We start from the raw sequence: 22,462 nt of genomic DNA, 5'->3' as shown, positions 1-22,462 counted from the left end.
TCATTATTTTGAGTATTTTTGCATCAGTATTTCTATGGGATGTTGATTTGTAGTTTGTTTTTGTAGTGTCTTCGGCTTTGGTATTAAGGTAATGCTGGGCCTTAAGAAGTGTTCCATTTATTTTAATTATTTTGGAAGTATTTGAGAGGGATTGATTTTAATCCTTCTTGAAATGTTTGGTAGAATTCACTAGTGAAGCCATTTGCTATTGATTTAGTCTTGGTAAGTTGTTTCCAGGAATTGTCCATTTCATCTAGGTTATCCAATGTGGTGTAGAATTGTTCATAGGGCTCTTATGTATGTATGTGTGTATGTATGTATTTATTTTTATTTCTTGTAAAATTGGTATAACGTCCCCATTTTCATTTCTTATTTTAGTAATTTGAGTCCCTTTTTCTTAGTCCACCTAGCAAAAGATACGTCATTTTTACCAGTCTTTTTGAAAATCAACTTTTGGTTCCCTTGAGGAGTGTGTGTATATATCTATCTATATCTTGCTTTTCTATTTTTCATGTATCTCTGTGCTAATCTCTGCTAACTTTGGATTTAGTTGGTTCTTTTTTTTTCCTTAAGGTATAAAGTTATGTTATTTGGGATTTTTCTTCCCTGTTGTGTTTTCACTTCAGTTTGTTTCAGGCTATTTTCCTATTTCACTTGATTTTTCTCTTTGACGTTCTTTTTTTTAAGTTTATTTTCTTTCATTATTTTTTTAATTTACATACAAGTTAGTTAGCATATAGTGCAATAATGATTTCAGGAGTAGAATCCAGTGATTTATCACTTACATATAACACCCAGTGCTCATCCCAACAAGTGCCCTCCTCAATGCCCCCTGTCCATTTAGCCGCATCCCCCCAACCAAAACCCCTCCAATAACCCTCAGTTTGTTCTGTGTATTGGAGTCTCTTAATGTTTTGTCTGCCTCCCTGTGTTTATATTATTTTTGCTTCCCTTCCCTTCCCTTATTTTCATCTGTTTAGTATCTTAAATTCCACATATGAGTGAAGTAATATGATATTTGTCTTTCTCTGACTAATTTCACTTAGCAAAGTACACTGTAGTTCCATCCACATTGTTGCAAATGGCAAGATTTTGTTCTTTTTGATTGCTGAGTAATATTCCATTGTATGTATGTATATGTGTGTATGTATACACACACACACACACCCCACATCTTCTTCATCCATTCATCAGTTGATGAACATTTGGGCACTTTATATACTTTGGCTATTGTCAATAGTGCTGCTATAAACATTGAGGTGCATGTGCCCCTTGAAAACAGCATTCCTATATCCTTTAGATAAATACCTAGTAGTGCAATTGTTGGGTCATAGGTTAGTTCTATATCTCATTTTTGAGGAACCTCCATACTGTTTTCCAGAGTGGCTGCACCAGTTTGCGTTCCTACCAACAGTGCAAATGGGTTCCTCTTTCTCTGCATCCTTGCCAACATCTGTTGTTGCCTGACTTGTTCAATTTAGCCAGGTGTGAGGTGGTATCTCATTGTGGTTTTGACTTCTATTTCCCTAATGATGAGTGATGTTGAGCGTCTTTTCATGTGTCAGCCATCTGGATGTCTTTGGAGAAGTGTCCATTCATGTCTTTTGCCCATTTTTTCACTGGGTTTATTTTTTTGGGGTGTTGAATTTGGTAAGTTCTTTATAGATTTTGGATACTCACCCTTTATTTGATATATCATTTGCAAATATCTTCTCCCATTCCATCACCTTTTAGTTTTGCTGATTGTTTCCTTTGCCATGCAGAAGCTTTTTATCTTGATGATGTCCCAGTAGTTAATTGCTTTTGTTTCCCTTGCCTCTGGAGTCATGTTGAGTGGGAAGTTGCTGCCTCTTAGGTCAAAGAGGTATTTGCTAGGATTTTGATGGCTTTCTGTCTTTCGTTTAGGTCTTTCTCTATTTTGAGTTTATTTTTGTGTATTGTGTAAGAAAGTGATCCAGGTTCATTTTTCTGCATGTCACTGTCCAGTTTTCCGAGCACCATTTTGCTGAAGAGACTGTCTTTATTGCGTTGGATCTTCTTTCCTGCTTTGTGAAAGATTAGTTGGCCATATGTTTGTGCGCACATTTCTGGGTTCTCTATTCTTTTCCATTGATCTCTGTGTCTGGTTTTGTGCCACTACTATACTGTCTTGATTACAACTTAGTAATAGATCTTTAAGTTTGGAATTGTGATGCTCCAGCTTTTGTTTTCTTTTTCAGGATTGCTTTGGCTGTTTGGGGTCTTCTCTGGTTCCATACAAATTTTAGGATTCTTTGTTCTAGCTCTGTGAAGAATGCTGGTGTTATTTTGATAGGGAGACACGGTGGTTTTTAAAAAGTGTGATGTTTAATTTTCACATACTTGAATTTTCCAGCTCTTCTTTTTCTAGTTTCATTCATTGTGATTTGAATACTAAAAACTGTTTTATCTTAAAACAATTTTTTTTTTTTAATGTTTGTTTATTTTGAGAGGGGGCAGGGGGAGAGAGAAAGAGGAAGAGATAGAATCCCAAGCAGGCTTTGCGCTGTCTGTGCTGAGCCCAATGGAAGGCCTGATGTCGTGTACTGTAAGATCATGACTTGAGCTGAAATCAAGAGTTAGAAGCTTAACCAAATGAGCCACCCAGACGCCCCATCTTTTTAAATTTATTAAGACTTGTTTTATGTGTGCCCAATATGTAATCTACCTTTGTAATACTTTTTGTCTACCATTCAGATTCTGGTTTGGTCAGTTGTCCCAATGATGTCCTTTATATCATTTTCTTTTTCCAGTGCAGGATCCATTTGGAGATCACATATTGCATTTAGTTGTCCTATCCTATTAATGTCCCTTAATCTGGAGCATTTCTTCAGGTTTTGTCATGGTGCTGACATTTTTGAAGGCTACAAAAACAAATTATTAGGTTGTTCCTTAGTTGTGTTTATCTGTTTCCTTATGATTAGATTCAGGTTGGGTAACCCAGTCTGTCTGCTACATAAGCAATGTATCTTGGTCAGTTGATCACATCTAGAGACAAATGATGTCTATCTTCCCCTCACTGGCAATATTAATTTGATCACTATTCATTCAAGGTGTTGTTTGGTTTCTTTGTGGTATAGTTACTGTTTGTTTTTGGTTTTTTTTTTTTTGGTAACTAATTAATAGTCATTGGGAGATACTTTGACATCATCCAAGCATGCTATTCCACATTATACTTTGCTCCTTGATTTAGCATCTATTGAGGATACTTGTCCAAACCAATTTTCACAAAATTGATATTTATCAACTGTACCATTTGTCATCCATCTCTAAGGAAGAGCCCTATATTCTTGGGCATTTGTTTATTTCATGGATTTATTATTAATTTTTTCTTAGTGTGTGAACAAGTAGGGAAGGGACAGAGGGAGAGAGAATCTTAAGCAGACTCTATACCCAATGCAGAGCCTGATACAGGGCTCAAATCTTATGATCATGAGATCATGACCTGACTGGAAATCAGGAGTCGGACTCTTAACTGAGCCATCCAAGTTCCCCTCATGGATTTATTATTAATGTGGGTTCATGGATTTCCTATTTTACTCAGTGGTTTCTAATTCATTGTTAGCATTATTTGTTTTCATGCTCAAATTGCCTCTCTCTTAGTCAGTGGGAGTCCATTTAGGCTTGCTTCTGTGTCCTTTTGATATGAGAACCAAAGTGAAATTTATACTTTATGGGTAATGTGTTTTAGTTCTTGAAGAACTTTTTTCAACCTCAAAGTGATGAAGATTGTTTATGTTTTATAAAAGCTTATTTTGCCTTTTACATTTATGTTTAATTCTAGTTGGAATTAAAATTACACATAGTATGAAATAGAGGCTAGTTTCATTTTATTCAGCATGGTTACCTAGATTCTTTTATTGGAAAAAAAAAAAAAAAGTCCTTTCCTACTCCGCAGCACCACGTGTATCACGAACCAAGTGTCTGTATACAAGAGTGTTTCAGTGAGCTCTTCTGCTCTGTTTGCTTGTCCGTGTGCCAGTACCACACTGTCTTCATTACACTGGCTGCGTAACAAATGCTGGCACAGCAAGTTGTCCCTCCTTATTCTTCTTCAAGTGGCATGGGATATTCTTGGCTCTTTGCATTCCCACATTTTTTGCAACTTGGAGGCATAATTGTATCATGAACTGCACATATTTAAGTTGTGCAGTTTGAGTTTTGACACATGCATACAGTTGTGAAGCCATGACCATGGTCAAGATAATAAACATAGCCACCAACCCCCTAAAGTTTCCTCCTGTATTTTTGTAATCCATTTCTCCTACCTCTCAGCCCTGTCTTTAGGTAAACATTCATTTGCTTTCTATCACAATAAACCAATTTGCATTTTCTAGAATGTTGCATAAACAGAATCATACAAAATGACATTTTCCATGTATAAAACATACAAAAACTGTATACCTTTTTTTGGGGGGGGGTGGAATGGGTGGATGCTGGCTCTTTTCACTTGGGATAATTATTTTGAAATTCACCTGTTGATGGACATTGGGTTGTTTTCCAGTTTGTTACTGTTACAAATAATGCTTCTGTGAACATTTATTTATAAGTCTGTGTGGAATAGGGAAGAAAGACCTTTCTAGTAGCATTCCAAGCCAAGGATCCATAAAATAGACTGAATAAAACACACATAATAGTCTAAGGACTAATTCCTCAGTACACAAAAACAAATTTCCAATAGAAAAATGGGCAAAGAAAATGAACAGTGAGCTGAGAGAGATGACTCTAGTAAGATATTTACTGTAGAAATGCTTGTTATAGCAAAATACTGGACATATTCTAAATGACTTTTGGTAGGTGACAAATTATTATACGTATCCTACTATACTGATAGGGAATGGTTTTCAAGAAGATTCAAAACTGTGTAGAACACTGGAAAGAAAATAAAAGGACAGATTATCTGTCTATCTATCTATCTATCTATCTATCTATCTATTACTCTTCACATGTGTATGGATGTCTTTGTAAGGAGAGAAACTGATAGTAGTTGCCTTTGGGGAAGGAAATTAGAGGCCTGGAAATAAGGGCTTGGATATAGACTTATATTCTACTGTTCTTCTATTCTTTTTAAGTTTTTTACACTATACCTTTATCTTAAAAGTTTTTTATTGATTATTTTTGAGAAAGACTGAGTGTGAGTAGGGGAGGAGCAGACAAAGAGGGAGAGTCTCAAGCAGGTTCTGCGCTGTCAGTGCAGAGTTTGTTGTGGGGCTTGAACTCCTGAAGCTATGAGATCATGACCTGAGCTGAAATCAAGAGTCAGATGCTTAACCAACTGAGCCACTCAGGCGCCCCTCCCTTCATCTTTAAATTAGAAACTAAAAAGTCTGTCACCCTTTTGAAACACCAAAGCATTGATTATCATGGTCTTCAAATGGCTTCACTTATGATGGTTGGTTAATTTTAGGTAAACTGTATACTGTCACAGTGACTCAGTTTCCTCATTTTTAAATGGGGGTGATAATAGTACCTAGACTTTAAGGACAGAATCCCATGAAGTGCTTTAGAAAAATGGTGGTGCCCAGTAATCTCTGAATAAGGCCTCCTGTTAAGGTGTTTACAAATGAATGACCCTGAAGTGTTAGCCACATGGCTGATAATTTTGCTGAGACAAAACCGTGCAGTGAAGATTTTGTTAGTTGTGGTTCCTGGCTGGCTCAGTTGGTAGAGCATACGACTCTTGATCTCCAGGTTCTGAGTTCAAGCCCCATGTTGGATGTAGAGATTACTGAAAAATAAAATATTTGGGGGAAAAAACAATTTTGTTGGTAGTGAGACAAGGAAACTTTGAGTCTTTAGTTTGGATAGGTATCTTTTAGTGACCTCCTAATCTGGTTCTGTCCCCACATCACTAACTTCTCTGCATTTGTCTTGGCTGTGTAAATTCTAAGGCTCCATGTAGCTCTGGTGTTCTGAGACTGATTCTTTTGGAACTCTGATTTTAGGACACCTCCTACCTATTCATCACTGGCCCGGATGTTGTGAAGTCTGTCACCAATGAGGATGTTACTCAGGAGGAGCTCGGTGGTGCCAGGACCCATACCACCATGTCAGGTTAGAGGCCTTGAGGCTCACCTTACTGTTTTTAAACACTGAGAAGCAGGCCCAAGAGAATAGTTATAATGTTTTATAAATATCACTTAATTGGCAGAATTTGAGAGGGCTGTGGTATGGTATATTTACTATAGATATAATAATAAAGATAGATTTAGTACCTCAAATTAGTTAAAACAAAAACAGTTACTACTAAAGCTTTGATATTTAAAATTTTAAAAGTAACTGGAATGGTGGTTATAACATTTGACCTTTAAAAAAAATAGCGTGACTTAAAAAAAAAAAATTTTTTTTATGTTTATTTATTTTTGACACAGAGAGAGAGAGAGAGAGAGAGAGCGAGCGCGAGCGCGCATGAGCAGGGGAGGGGCAGAGAGAGAGGGAGACAGAGAATCCGAAGCAGGGTCCAGGCTCTGAGCTGTCAGCACAGAGCCCGACGCGAGGCTTGAACTCACAGACCGTGGGATCATGACCTGAGCCGAAGTCGGACGATCAACCAACTGAGCCACCCAGGCGCCCCTAGTGTGACTTTTTTTAATCTAAAGTTGGGTATGTCTGAGATGGCAGTGTTACCAATTGCTTTTGGTCAGGTACAGTCATAATGTGATGGTCATGGCCCACATTTTCACCTCTTTGGGGTTATGTGTTACCCATGCTGAATTCAAAATGTGTAAAGATTATTCTGTATGTGGGCGTTGAAACAAAGGGTATTGTTTATATAGAGTGACATAGAATTGGGTGCAGGGAATGAACCTGACATTAATAAAGACATTTGTTGTTAGAGTGATATTTGGAATTTCATATTTTCTTGGAAGAAGACACCAAGTTGCGTAAGGATTGTCTATGACACCAGAAGCAGTATAACTGAAGGCAGGAGAAATTGCCTCTTGGAAAGATTTCAAAGCAGTGAGAAGCCGGTGTGACCAATTTATACATTTCCTCTCCCACCTCAGGTTGGCATCAACTTTGACTCATTCCTTTCCCTCAGCCGTCAGCTCTGTTTAGCAGTCTCCAGCACACAGCTAGAATCAGAACCTTCTCATTGCTGATTCTCCCACAGCTGGTCCTCTCACTCTTGTCTCAGGGCTTAAATGGCAGCAGTATTTTTTATTTATTTTTAGAGAGTGTGAGCGGGGGAGAGGAGCAGAGAGAGAGAGAGAAAATCTTAAGCAGGCTCCATGCTCAGTGCAGAGTCTGATGCAGGGCTTGATCTCACGACTGTGAGATCATGACCTGAGCTGAAATCAAGAGTCGGACTCTGAACTGACTGAGCCACCCAGGCACCCCAGATTTTTTTTTTTTTCACTGGGATCTAAAATAATGTTAAGTATTGGTGACATCTGAGGTATTCACCTGTATATCTCCAGAGCAAGACCTATACATATTATTTTCTTTTTAAAACAGCTTTATTGAGGTACAGTTTACATTTTATATTTGTGACATACTCATTTAAAGTATGTAATTCAATGATTTTATGTGCTTAGTGTTTTTCAGTTATCACCACAACTTTAGAACCTTTTATTGCCCCTCAAAGCCCTGCATCCATTAGCATATGCTCCCCATATTCCCCCAAATAGTCTACCTCTAGGCAGTCACTGATCTACCTTCTATTCCTTTGTCTAGGAGTCATGTGATAATGGTCTTCTGTGAGTGGTTTTTTATATCTAGCATAACATTTTTAAGGTTAATCCATGTTGCAGCATGGATCAGTACCTCATTTTTATTGCTGGATATTATTTCAGAGTAGGAATATACCACCTTTTATTCATTCATCAGTTAAACACTTGGATTGCTTCCACATTTTGGCTGTCGTGAACATGCTGCTGTAAACATTCATGTACAAGTTTTGTGTGACATGTTTTTGTTTCCCTTGGAGTGGAGTTTCTAGGTCAAATGGTAACTCTCCCTTTTTGAGGAACTACCATGCTGTCCTTTAAAGTGGCCTCACCAATTTATAAGTATTTCTTGAATAAAAGAATTCTGTGTTGAACACGAAACATTCATTCAGCATATATTCATTGAGTGCCTGTGTGTCAAGCATTATTCTATGTGCTAGCAATACCTTTGTGAAAGAAACAAAGATCCCTGCCCATATGGGGTTATATTCTAGTACAGGATGTAGACCATAAATAAACTTAAAATAAGGACATTGTATAGTATGGTAGAAGGTAATCTGTGCTCTGGAAAAGTAGAACAGGGCCTGGGGTTGCTGTAGTTTGAAATAGGGTGGTAAGAGCAGGCTGCACTGTGAGGGTAACAGTTGAGCAGATCTGAAGGAGTTAACTGCATGAACACCAAAGGGAGAAACGCTGCAGGCAGAGGGGATAGGCAATGCAAAGGCCCTGAGGAAGGGAAGTGGCTGGCATGTTGAGTGAACAGCAAGAGGGTGTTTGGAGACATGGCATAATCTGGCTTAAAAAGCCCAGTTTGGCTGCTGTGAGAAGAGATGGTAGGGGAAATGGTGGAAGCAGGGATTCTGGGAGAGAGTTTCTGGCCCTACTTTGTCACGTCTGTGGCGTTATTTGGCCATTCTGTGATTTCAGAGTATTCTTGAGGAATGATGGCTTCATTCCTCACTAGGGCAGGTGGTTCCCCACCTTCCCCTCCACCGTTGCTGAGTACCATGACATTATGTGCCAGCCATTATTCTTTTATTTTTTTGTTTTTCAGCTGTATTGAAAGCTAAGTGACCTGTAGTGAGGTGTAATTCTTGATGTGGGACTATAGTGGTTTAAGATGGGCCTGTTCTCTACCCTGTTACAGCTGATATTCTAGAGGAGATGTCATGCAGGAAACAAGGAAATGGACAGACCAGTGCTGCAGGGAAGGGTATGAAGAGAGCTCCCACAAGGATGGGGAGGCACATGAGGGCTGCAGGGAATAAAGAAAGGAGTGACCCTGCAGAGGTGTGGGTACAGAGCAGAGGGAACAGATTGCATAAATTGAAGGTCGGCCTGAAGATGTGTGGTATTCCTTCCTCACAGAGGTGTTACTACAGTCTCCTGCCAACATGCCCTAGGAGTGGCAGGTGGACATGAAACAGCATCTGTGGGCTGACAGGTGTCTAGGCCTATTATAGCCCCTCTGTTTTTTTCAGGTGTTGCCCACAGAGCTTTTGAAAATGATGTTGATGCCTTGTGTAATCTCCGGGAGTTCTTCAACTATCTGCCCCTCAGCAACCAGGACCCAGCTCCCATCCGTGAATGCCATGATCCCAGGTGAGTTACAGGCCAGGGCACCAACTCTTGTTGTGCAGGTTGACTTACCCTTTTCTAGCTCCTCTGCCCTGGCAGCACCTCCAGGCTCTGCCCTATTGGGCAGCTTGGAGTGGATTATGGAGTGGAGCCAGTGAGGCTCCTAGGTGTTGGCATGGTGGTGGCATGTCTGGGCACAGGAGCAAAGAAAGGAAGAATTTTATTTGTATTCATTTTTTTTTCCTCTCTGTAACATCTGAAAAATAACTTGGGAGTAAAAAGTGCCCCCACCCCCAGTTCTATAAGTCTTGATTTGTCCAGAATTAGAAATATTTTTTGTTCTGACATGAAATGTGAAATGATGTAGACAGCATGCCCTTTTGAAAATGTGCTTATGCCCACCTGCATGTGGCCAGAGGCCCGGGCAGTCCAGGGGAAGGTGTATTGTTGGCCACCTAGTAAACACTTTCTCTCCTTATTATTGGGGCCACTGCCTCATGGGGTTACATCATCAAGTGAGCCAGAGGCTCATTTGGGGAACTATTGTTCCAGATCTCTGGCTGTTTTCTTCTCCATTCTGTTTCCATTCTGAGATTCAAACTTCAGACTCCAACTACTTCAAACTCACTTGGCCTGGACTTTGTTTTGCAGAAAAAATTTAGAATTCTGTCTCCTAGTAAGAAGCCATTTTTAGACACTATTCTGTGGAATGGACCTGAGCTTCCACATGCCTCAGCCCCACTCTTCAGGGGACCTAACCAGTGGTATATTATGTGTAGACTTGAAAAGGAAGGTGGTCATAGGCCCAGAACGATGGACACAGCGTCCTTTTCTGAGCAACTGTACTATTTGGGATTCTTGAAAAATTTACGACATCATTTGAAGGTATTAGGGCCCAGGGGCTTAGGAATGACTGAATAGCCTGCTTAGCTCCAGTCATATCTCCTCTCCATTGATCCAAGAGTAGCTGTATGTATAAGTTGCAAATGAAAAATAAGGGAGGACTTTATCTGGTAGGGCTGTACCCAGTATCCCCCTATGTGGAGTTCTCTGGGAAGTTGGGCTTGAGGCATGTGGCTTTTACCAAAGTCAAACCTCAGCCCAGGTGCACATGTCAGGGCCAGAACAGTCCCTGCCTGCCTGCATGAGCAGGAGGGGATGAGAGCATGTGGGAGAGTGACACATTGCTGCTGAGCCCTCCTGTGGTGTGGGTGTGGGCCCTGTCAGGCTCTCTGCTCAGCCACAAAGGTGCATGAGGAAGCAGAACGCCATGAGCCTGGGTGACTAGTTAGTCCTCAGTGATTCTCCCCACCAGGGGGGCTGCAGTTTTACTTTTTTAATATTTAGTTTTTAAAAATTAAATGTACTGTATCTCATTTTTTTATTGAGAGAAAGAAAGTATGAGCACAAGAGAGGAAGGGAAGAAAGAGAGGGAGGGAGAGAACCTTAAGCAGGCTCTGTGCTCAGAGCAGAGCCTGACATGGGACTTGGATCTCATGAGTTCATGACCTTAGCTGAAATTAAGAGTCAGATGCTTAAACGACTGAGCCACTCAGGCACCCCAGTTTTGCTTTTTTAAAAAGGAGCTTTAGCAGGTTTATTTTCCAACAGGGAATATGAACCCACAATGTTGAGTAACAGAACTCTGCTTTTGCATTTCCAAGTCCTTGTTCTTTTATTTTCAGTGTCTCAGAAAGTGAGAGTAGGACTTGCTAGAACAGTGTCTTGTTCACTACAGTGTCCTGTAGTGCCCCATACTGTACCTGGAATGTAGGAGGTATTCAGAGGGGATAAATGAAGGAACCACATTCAGGAGAATAAGCTCGTTTCTTCCCTCTGAATGAAAACAAAGATCTTTTGGGTTAATATCAAACTCCTTTCGGTTTGATATGGTGGTAAGAAAGGAATGCATCTTTTGGGACTACTTTGCAAGCCCAGCAGGGACAGAATCAGCTCTGCTCCCACGTTACTCCCATCCCCCAGCCACAGAAGGCAAATGGCTCTTCCTGTGTTGATTGTATCTGCTTCTTTTTCTGTCCAAAGTGACCGTATGGTTCCTGAGCTTGACACAATTGTCCCCTTGGAATCGACCAAAGCCTACAACATGGTGGACATCATACACTCTGTAAGTGCCACATCTGCTGGTTTGGTCTGTGCTAGCTCAGCCACATCCATGGTCCTGTGCTTTGGCATATGGAGGAAATGCCAAATCCACAGGCTTTAACATTGGGCAACAGAGGCAGAGCATGGGTTGGGCACAGAACAGGGGCCACTCGTTAGTGTGTTCTAGGAAGAAATAGTGGCGGTAGCCTTTCTACTGCTTCTCCTGGACCTGAGGGGTGGGGGTAGGAGGAGCCACTTGGGTCAGGAGGTCTCAGGGGTCTTTAGACAGCACTGTGAGGTGCAGGGAGAAGAGTCGATGACCCCAAAGTCTGGAGTCGAAACCAGGGAGTCTTTTTGTTAGGTATCTTTGGAATCTTATGCCTAGAGGGCATTTGTTTCTCTAGAGATACACAAGGTATCCTTTGACAAGTTAGATGGGGAATGTGTGGTTCTGAGGATGATAAGAGTCATTTGTACCACCTTTTTCTTGGTGTGGCAGATTCCCGGATCATTAAGTGAAACAGTGTTGGGGCAAGCTGGGACATGGCCACTGTCTCCTGCACATTCTTAGGTGCATGCTGTGCTCTCAGCAGTCCTTGCTTGATGTGCCCAAGAGCCATCTGTGTTCCAACTTTTCCCAGACTTACGGCTCTCCCAGTGACCTATTCCTTCTCCTGTATTTTGGGGAACCAGCATGAACCAGCAGCAGTGGCCAGATTCAGCTCCTCCTCATTGCTCAGTTCTTCAGCCTGTTGAGCACCATTTGAGCTGTGAAAAATATACCTCGCTAAGAGCATGCCCTTCTCTGACCTCAGCCTTCAGGACTCTCCATATCTGCATACTTGCCCCTGTCTCCCTCCCACTGCCTCTGCTCCCTGACTCCAGTTCCACTCTTCCCATTCCTCTGGAGCCCCTAGTCCTCCTGGCCTCTACCTTTTTGGTCCAGCTTGGATTCTGCCATTCTGCCGGATACTAATGACCAGGCACTGTTCTCAGTGCTGTAACTATAGGACACCATGAAGGGTAAAATCCCTGCCTCAGGAACTTCACTGTGTGATTGAGAGAGATGGAGAGCAAAAGTATACATGGCATTGGTAGTTTTAAGTCCAAGAAAAGTTTTAAGTTTAAAGAAGGTAAAATAGGGTCTCTGTCATCAGGTCCCCTGATTCTCCTTTTTGCTGCATCCCACTGTCCTTCCATGTCTCCCCAGACTTACAGAATGAGGTTCCTCTACCTGAACTTCTGACATCATCCTTCCCCATCTGGGGTCTTACTTGCCTGATTGATTTGTATAAATCTCTTAACTTCTTCTCCCTTTAACTTGTCCCGCTAGCAAAACCCCCTCTTAACCCATATCTGTGTTTAATTGCTGTCCAAGTCTTTTTCTTCCCTTTCATTTAAACCTCTTTTGTCTCTTTTTTCCTCCTCACTGGAATTTGGCCTTTGGTTGTCTCGCTCTCTAGCTACATGCATATCATTGCAAATGGCAAGGTTTCATTCTTTTTCATGACTGAATAACATTCCTGTGTGTGTGTGTGTGTGTGTGTGTGTGCGCGCGCGCGCACGCATGTGTGTGTGTACACACACACATTTCTTTATTCATCTATTGATGGGTTGCTTCCATATCTTGGCTAATGTAAATAATGCTGCTATAAACATAAGGGTACATGTATTCCTTTGAATTAGCGTTTTATGTTTTTGGGGTAAATACCCAATAGTGCGATTGCTGGATTGTAGGGTAGTTCTATTTTTAACTTTTTGAGGAACCTCCATACCGTTTTCTTTTCTTTCTTTTTTTTTTTTTTTTAATTTTTTTCTTAACGTTTATTTATTTTTGAGACAGAGAGAGAAAGAGCATGAACAGGGGAGGGGCAGAGAGAGAGGGAGACACAGAATCTGAAGCAGGCTCCAGGCTCTGAGCTGTCAGCACAGAGCCCGACGCGGGGCTCAAACTCACGGACCGCGAAATCGTGACCTGAGCGGAAGTCGGCGGCTTAACTGACTGAGCCACCCAGGCACCCCTCCATACCGTTTTCCATAGTGGCTGCACCACTTTGTATTCCCACTGAGCGCACACGAGGGTTCCTTTTTCTTTTTCTTTTTTTTAATTTTTTTTTTAACCTTTATTTATTTTTGAGACAGAGGGAGACAGAGCATGAATGGGGGAGGGTCAGAGAGAGGGAGACACAGAATCTGAAACAGGCTCCAGGCTCTGAGCTGTCATCACAGAGCCCGACGCGGGGCTCGAACTCACGGACCGTGAGATCATGACAGAATAGGCCAAAACCATACCAAGAGACTTAAGTGAAATGGATATAACTAATATGCCTGATAGAGAATGTAAAGTCATGATAAAGATACTCACCAAACTTGAGAAAAGAGTAGAGGACATCAGTCAGACCCTTAACAAAGAGATAAGGACTAGGGGCATCTGGGTGGCTTAGTCAGTTAAGTGTCTGACTCTTGATTTTGATCAGGTTATCAACTCATGGTTTGGGAGTCTGAGCCCCTCATTGGGCTCTAAGCTGACAGTGCAGAGCCTGCTTGGGATTTTCTCTCTCTCCCCATTGCTCTCTGCCCCTCCCCCACTCATGCTTGTGCTCTCTCAACATAAATTTTTTAAAAACTTTAAAAACACAAAGATATAAAGACTGAATCAGAGATTATGAACACAATAAGTGAAATTAAAAATAAACTTGATGGAGTAAATAGACTGGATAAAGGAAGGAATTAATGATGTGGAAGACAGAGTAATGGAAAGTAACCATGCTGAATAAATGAAAGGAAAAAAATTATGCAAATTGAAAACAGTCTGAGATCTCGGTGACTCAATCAAGCATAATCATATCTGCATTATAGATCCACAAGAAGAGACAAAGCAGGCAGAAAATTTATTTGAAGAAGTAATAGCTAAAAACACTAATCTTGGGAAAGAAACAGATATCCAGATGCAAAAGGTACAGAGAGCACCCCCTGCCCCCAAAAATCAACACAAGGCAGTCCACACCAAGACACACAGTAATTAAAATGGCAAAAGCAGTGCAATGAAAAACTTTTAAAAGCACCAAGAGGAAAAAAAAATAGTTACATATAAGGGGAAACCCCATAACATCAGTGGATTTTTAAGGAAAAACTGCAGACCAGAAGGAAGTGGCATGACATATACAAAGTGCTGAAAGAGAAAAATCTGCAGCCAAGAATATGCTATCCAGCAAGGCCATCACTCAGAATAGAAGGAGAGATAAAGAGTTTCCCAGACAAACAAATACTAAAGGAGTTCATGACTACTAAAGCAGCCCTGCAAGAAATATAAGAGGACTCTTTGAGTGGCAAAGAGACCATACGTCTCGAAAGTATAAAAAGTGAAATACTAGCAATCTGAATCCAACAATACATTAAAAAAAAAAAAAATCAAACACCATGATGAGGTGGGATTTATTCCTGGGCTACAACAGTGGTTTAACATTTGCAAAACAATCAATAAAAGAAAGGATAAAAACCATATGAGCATTTCAATAGATGCAGAAAAAACATTTGACAAAGTACATGCATGATAAAAGCCCTTGACAAAGTAGTTTCAGAGGGAACATACCTCAACATAATAAAGGCCTCATATAAAAACCCACAGCTAACATCATACCCAATGGGAAAACATGGAGAGCTTTTCCCTTAAGGTCAGGAACAAACAGGGATGTCCACTCTCACCACATTTATTCAACATAGTACTGGAAGTGCTAGCCACAGCAATTAGACATCTAAATAAGTAAGTAAGTAAATAAATAAATAAAATCCAAATTGGGAAGGAAGTAAACTTTCACTATTTGCAGATGACATGATACTCTATATAGAAAACTCTGAAGACTCCACCAAAATCTACCACAATTGATAAACAATTTCAGTAAAGTCACAGGATTCAACATCAACATACAGAAATCTGATGCATTTCTACACACTGATAATGACACAGCAGAAAGTGAAATTAAGAAATTAATCCCATTTACAATTGCACCAAAACCAATAAAATATCTAGGAATAAACTTAACCAAAGAGGTAAAAGACCTGTACTCTGAAGGAAATTCAAGAGGACACAAAGAAATGGAAAGACATTCCATGCTCATAGATTATAAGAATATTGCTAAAATGTCTATACTACTCAAAGCAGTCTACAGATTTAATGCAATCCCTATCAAAATACCAACAGCATTTTCACCAAACTAGAACAATACTAAAATTTGTATGGAACCACAGAAGATATCCAAATAGCCAAAACAATCTTGAAAAAGAAAAAAAACTGGAGATGATACCATTCCAGACTTGTCATTATATTACAAAGTTGTAGTAACACCAGCTGTCATATGGTATATAAAAATAGACATATAGGTCAATGGAACAGAATAGAAAACCCCGAAATAAACCCACAATATAGTCAATTAATCTTCGATAAAGGAGGAATGAATATGCAATGGGAAAGACAGTCTCTTCAACAAATGGTATTGGGAAAACCAGACAACTATATGCAAAAGAATGAAAGTGGACCACTTTCTTACACCATACGCAAAAATAAACTCAAAATGGATTAAAACCTAAATAGGAGACCAGAAACCTTAAAAATCCTAAGAGAGAACACAGGCAGTAGTGTCTCTGACATTGGCCATACCAACCAACATTTTTCTAGATAGATCTCCTGAGGCAAGGGAAACAAAAGCAAAAATAAACTACTGGGACTATATCAAAATGAAAAGCTTCTTCACAGTGAAGGAAACAATCAACAAAACCAAAAGGCAACCTACTGAATAGAAGATATTTGCAAATGACATATCTGATAAAGCTAAAGTTTGCAGCCCAGCATACCAAAGAGGCAAGAGCAACAGAGTTCCCGAGAGCTTCAGCGGATTCCTCTTGAATCTTTTCCCAACTGTACTGAGATATAATTAACATATAATACTGTGTATTATATACAGCCTGACGCGGGGCTTGAACTCACGGACCGCGAGATCCTGACCTGAGCTGAAGTCGGACGCTTAACCGACTGAGCCACCCAGGCGCCCCTGATTTTATCTTTTTTTCGTGTAAACAAAGCTATGACTGGTTTCTATTTTAATTTTTGTTCTTGTTTACCTGTTTCTTCTTAAATCAAGGAAGTATTGATTATCTTTTAAATGCTTTCAGCATTTATGGAAATGATCTTTTTCCCCCTAGATCTATTTATGAATTTATCTTAATAGATCTACTAATATTAAACTCTTCTTATATTCCTGAGTAAAAGGAATTTGATATTTTGTTAATATCTTATTTTGGATATTTGCATCAATGTCATGTGATAATGAGCTGATTTGCTGATTTTTTTGAGGTATTTAAAAATTTTTTTTATGTTTATTCATTTTTGAAAGAGAGAGACAGAGCACAAGCAGGGGTGGGGTGGAGAGAAAGGGGGATGCAGAATCTGAAGCAGGCTCCAGGCCCTGAGCTGTCAGCACCAGAGCCCGACGTGGGGCTCAAACTCACGAACCGCGAGATCATGACCTGAGCCAAAGTCGGATGCTCAACTGACTGAGCCACCCAGGCACCCCATTTTTTGATGTATTTTAAACTTAGGTTTTTTGGTATCCATGGTGTGCTTATTTCATGTATTAGTCTGTTAGTGCTGCCATAACAAAATACCAGAGACTGGATTGCTTAAACAACAGAAATTAATTTTCTCATATTTCTGGAGGCTAGAAATCCAAGACCAAATTAACAACAGGCTTAATTTCTGGCGAGGCTTGTCTTCCTGGGGGTGTAGATGGCTTTCTTCTTGCTGTTTCCTGTTGTAGCCTTTCTTCTGTGTGTGTGAGGAAAGAACTCTCTGGTGTCTCTTTCTCTTAAAAAGATACCAGTTCTGTCATATTAGGACACCACCCTTATGACTTCATTTAAATAACTTTATCTCCTTAAAGGCTCTCTTACCAAATACAGTCACATTGGGGGTTAGGCTTCAACCTATGAATTTGGGATGGTGAGAACACAATTAAGTTCATTAAGTGTTCTAAAAGAATTTGCAGATTTTCTATGTTCTAATAATTTAAATGGCATTGGGATTATCTGCTCTTAAAAGATACGGTAGAGGTTCTCTTGTGAAATTGTCAGGACCTAGTGTCTTCTGTGTCAGGGAGGAGTGGCTTTTTGATAACTCCCTCTAGTCTTTAATGTTAATGGCTCTTTAAACTTTATCTTTGGGATCAGATGAGGTAAATTTGTTAAAAAAATTATCTATTTCTTCTAGGTATTCCATTTTATCTGCATAGGGTTTTGCACTGTAGTCTCACAAGTTTAATGAAATCTATTACAGTGGTTTTCTCTGATATTTCTTGTTTTAGCTTTTTTTTTTTTAAGTGGGGTACGGTTAACACAATGTTACATTAATTTCAGGTGTAGAACATAATGAGTTGACAACTCTGTACACTATGCTGTGCTAATAACCACATGTGTAGCTGCCATCTGTCACTATAGAATGCTGTTCCAATACCTTTGACTGTATTTCCTCTGCTGTACCTTTCATCCCCATGAATTATTCATTCCACAACTGGAAACCTATACCTCCCATTTGCCTTCACCCATTTGGCCCATTACTTACACCCCTCCCCTCTGGCAACTACCAGGTCTTTGTATTTATAGGTCTGTTTCTGATTTTTGTTTGTTTTGCTTTTTGGATTCCACATATAAATGAAATCCTATGGTATTTGACTTTGTCTGACTTAAGTCACTTTCTAGGTCCACCTATATTATCACAAATAGCAAGGTCTTTCATTCTTTTTTTTAATATTTTGAGAGAGAGAGAGAGAGAGACGGGGGTGGGGGAGAAGAGAGGGAGGGAGGGAGGGAGGGAGGGAGGGAGGAGAGAGAGAGAGAGAGAGAGAGAGAGAGAGAGAGAGAGAGAGAATCTTAAGCAGGCTTTATGCTGTCAGTGCAGAGTCTGATGTGGGGCTCGGTCTCACGAACCATGAGATCATGACCTGAGCTGAAATCAAGAGTCAAATGCTTAACTGACTGAGTCACCCAGGTGTCCCTGGAACATAAGGTATTTCTATTTTTAATTTTTTGAGGAACCTCTATACAGTTTTCCACAGTGGCTGCACCAGTTTACTTTTTCATCAACAGTACAAAAGTGTTCCTTTTTCTCTGTATCCTTGCCAACACTTGTTATTTCTTGTCTTCTTGCTACTATCCATTCTAACAGATGTGAAGTGATATCTCATTGTGGAAATGATTTACATTTCCCTGATGAGTGAAGTTGAGCATCTTTTCATGTGTCTGTTAAGTCTGTATGTCTTCCTGGAAAAATGTCTATTCAGATCTCTTTTTTAATTGGATTGATAGGTTTCTTGGTGTGGAGTCAAAGAAGTTCTTTTTACAGTTTGGATATTAACCCCTTGTTGGATATATCATTTGCAAATGTCTTTTCCCATTCAGTAGGTTGCCTTTTATTTTTGTTGATGGTTACTCTTGCTGTGCAAAAGCTTTCTTATTTTGGTATAGTCCCAGTAGTTTATTTTTGTTTTCCTTGCCTGAGGAGACACATCTAGACAAATGTTGCTAAGGCTGATGTCAAAGAAATTACTGGCTATGTTTTCTTCTAGTAGTTCCTTATTTTCAGGTCTCATATTTAGTTCTTTATTTAAGTTTATTTTTGTCTATGATGTAAAAAAGTGGTTGAGTTTCATTCTTTTGGATGTAACTATTGAGTTTTCCCAGTGCCATTTATTGAAGAGACTGTCTTTTCCCCATTTATTGCATAAGTGAGAGTTTATTTCTGGACTTTCTATTCTTCCATTGATCTATGTGTCTGTTTTTGTGCCAGTACCATCCTGCTTTGCTTATTATAGTTATGTAATACAGTTTGAAATCTGGGATTGTGTTACTCCCAACTTTGTTCTTTTTTTCCCAAGATTGTTTTGGCTATGTTTAATATGAATTTTAGGATAATTTATTCTAGTATTGTGAAACATACAATTGGTATCTTTGATAGGGATTGAATTGAAACTGTAGATTGCTTTGGGTAATGTGGGTATTGTAACGATAGTAATTTTTCCAGTCCATGAGCATAGAATACCTTTCTATTTGTTTGTGTCATCTTTAGTTTCTTTCATCCGTGGTTTATTTATTTGTTTATTTTTAATGTTTGTTTATTTTTGAGGAACAGAGCACGGGTGGGGGAGGGACAGAGAGAGTAAGAGAAGGAGGCATAGAATCCAAAGCAGGCTCCAGACTCTGAGTTGTTAGCACAGTGCTGGATGCGGGGGTCAAACCTACAAACCATGAGAACATTACCAGAACCTAGTTGGATGCTTAACTGACTGAGCCACCCAGGTGCCCCATCATCTTTTATCAGTGTTTTAGTTTGCAGGGTACTGGTCTTTCACCTACTTGCTAAGTTCGTTCTTGTGTATTTTATTCTTTTTGGTGCAGTTATAAATGGAATTTTCTTAATTTCTCTGCTACTTTGTTACTAGTATATAGAAATACAAGAGATTTCTTTGTATTTTGCATCCTGTGACTGCTGAATTCATTTATTCTAATAGTATTTCAATGGAGTCTTTAGGATATTCTATGTGTAATATCATTTCAGCTGCAAATAATGACATTTCACTTCTTCCTTATAATTTTGATGCCTTATATTTCTTGTCTGATTGCTGTGGCTAGTACTTTCAATACTATGTTGAATAAAAATGAGAGTGTAGATTTCCAACTTGTACCTGATCTTAAAAAACTCTCAGTTTTTCTCCATTGAGTATGATGTTAGCTGTGGGTTTTTCTTGTATGGGTTTTATTATGTTGAGGTATGTTCCCTCTAAACTCATTTTCTTGGGTGCCTGGGTGGTTCACTTGGTTGGGAGGCTGACTCTTGATTTTTGGCTCAGGTCATGATATCACAGGCGTGAGTTCAAGCCCTTCAGTGGGCTTTGTGCTCACAGTGTGAAGCCCGCTTTGGATTCTCTGTCCCCCTCTTTCTGCCCCTGCCTGGCTCATGCTCGCTTGCCCTCCCTCCCTCCTTTGCCCCCTCTCTCAAAAATAAATAAACGTTAAAATTTTTTTAAACTAATTTTCTGGAGTTAAAAATTTTTTTTCAAATGTTTAAATTCTAGTTAGTTGACATACAGTGCAATGTGGTTTCATGGGTAGAATTCAGTGATCCATCAAATATATACAACATCCAGTGCTCATCATAACAAGTACCCTCCTTAATACCCATCACCCATCTAGCCCATCCCCCATTCACCTCCCTCCATCAACCCTCGGTTTGTCTCTATTGTTAAGAGTCTTTTTTGGTTTGTTTCCCCTCTCTCTTTTCTCCCCACTCCCATATGTTCATCTCTTTGGTTTCTTAAATTCCACATATGAGTGAAATCATATGGTATTTATCTTTCTCTGACTTATTTTGCTTAGCATAATATACTCTAGCTCCATCCATGTTGTTGCAGATGGCAAGATTTCACCCTTTGTGATGGCTGAGTAATATTCTATTGTGTATATATACACCTTATCTTCTTTATCCTTCATCAGTCTGTGGACATTTGGGCTCTCTCCATAGTTTGGCAGTTGATAATGCAGCTATAAACATTGGGGTGCATGTTATTACTCCTTTGAATCCATATTTTTATACCTTTTGGGTAAATACCTAGCAGTACAACTGCTGGATCTTAGGGTAGTTCTATTTTTAACTTTCTGAGGAACTTCCATACTGTTTTCCACAGTGGCTGCACCAGTTTGCATTCCCACCAACAGTGCAAGAGGGTTCCTGTTTCTCCACATCGTTGCCAACACCTGTTTCTTGTGTTAATTTTAACCATTCTGACAGGTGTGAGATTGATCTCATGGTTTTGATTTGTATTTCCTGGATTATGAATGATGTTGAGTATCTTTTCATGTGTCCATTAGCCATCTGGATGTCTTCTTTGGAGAAGTGTCTATTCATGTCTTTTGCCCATTTCTTAACTGGGTTATTTGTTTTCTTGGGTGTTGAGTTTGATAAGTTCTTTATAGATTTTGGATACTAACGCTTTATCAGATATGTTGTTTGCAAATATCTTCTCCCATTCCATAGGCTGCTTTTCAGTTTTTGAGTTTTCATCATGAACAGATGTCTAATTTTGTCAAATAGTTTTTCTGCATCTATTGAGATGATCATATAATTTTGTCCTTCATCTTGTTAAAATGATGTATCATGTTACTGATTTTGTGAATATTGAAGCATTGTTTCCCCAGAATAAATCTCACTTGATCGTGGTGAGTGATCTAGTTAAAATAATGTATTGTTTAATGAAGTTTCCTAATATTTTGTTGAGGATTTTTGCATTGATGTTGATCAGGGGTATTGGCCTGTGGTTTTCTTTTTTTGTGAAGTGTTTGTCTGGCTTTGGTATGACAGTATGGTATGGTATGGATCAGTATGGTAATACTGGCTGCATAAAATGTCATTTGGAAGCTTTCCTCTTTTTTTTTTTTTTTGTACTTTGTGGAAAATAGGTATTAAGTAAAAAATTTTTTTTAATCTTTATTTTGGAGAGAGAGAGAGAGAGCGAGCGAGCACATGGGGAAGGGGCAGAGAGAAAAGGGGGACAGAAAATTCAAAGCAGGATCCATGCTGACAGCAGCGAGCCTGATGCAGGGCTTGAACTCATGAACTGCAAGATCATGAACTGAGCTAAAGTCAGATGCTTAACTGACTGAGCCACCCAGGTGCCCCAGTATTAATTCTTTAAATGTTTGGTAGAATTCACTTGTCAATCCATTTGGTACTGGGCTTGTGTTAGGGCTTTTTGATTATGAATTGTTTTGATACTAGTAATTAATCTGTTCAAATTCTCAATTTCTTCCTGATCCAGTTCTGAAAGGTTGTATGTTTCTAGGAATTTACCCATGTTTTCTACGTTATCCAATTTGTTGGTGTATAATTTTTCCTAGTAGTCTCTTAAAATACTTTGTATTTCCATGGCATGGGTTGTTACTTATTTTTTATTTTATTTCTTTGGGTCCTCTTTTTTTCTTTTTCCTTCATGACTCTGGCTAAGGTTAACCTCTTTTATATTTTCAAAGAACCAGTTTTTGGTTTCAGT

General features: G+C 39.5%; 1 protein-coding gene across 3 annotated transcripts in view; it reads left to right on the top strand.

Moving 5' to 3' along the window:
• PCCB (propionyl-CoA carboxylase subunit beta) overlaps positions 1-22,462 on the top strand; it is a 92,627-nt gene that overhangs the window by 48,398 nt on the left and 21,767 nt on the right. For all 3 annotated transcript variants that reach the window (XM_019437265.2, XM_019437256.2, XM_019437248.2), the window contains 3 exons: positions 5,964-6,072; positions 9,170-9,290; positions 11,310-11,391. In XM_019437265.2, coding sequence (XP_019292810.1) covers positions 5,964-6,072; positions 9,170-9,290; positions 11,310-11,391 — 312 coding nt within the window. The remainder of the gene's footprint in view (positions 1-5,963; positions 6,073-9,169; positions 9,291-11,309; positions 11,392-22,462) is intronic.

Source organism: Panthera pardus, unplaced genomic scaffold, assembly GCF_024362965.1.
Source record: "Panthera pardus isolate Hobbes unplaced genomic scaffold, ASM2436296v1 HiC_scaffold_16, whole genome shotgun sequence".
Classification (NCBI taxonomy): domain Eukaryota; kingdom Metazoa; phylum Chordata; class Mammalia; order Carnivora; family Felidae; genus Panthera; species Panthera pardus.
This window is presented reverse-complemented; position numbering and strand designations above follow the sequence as displayed.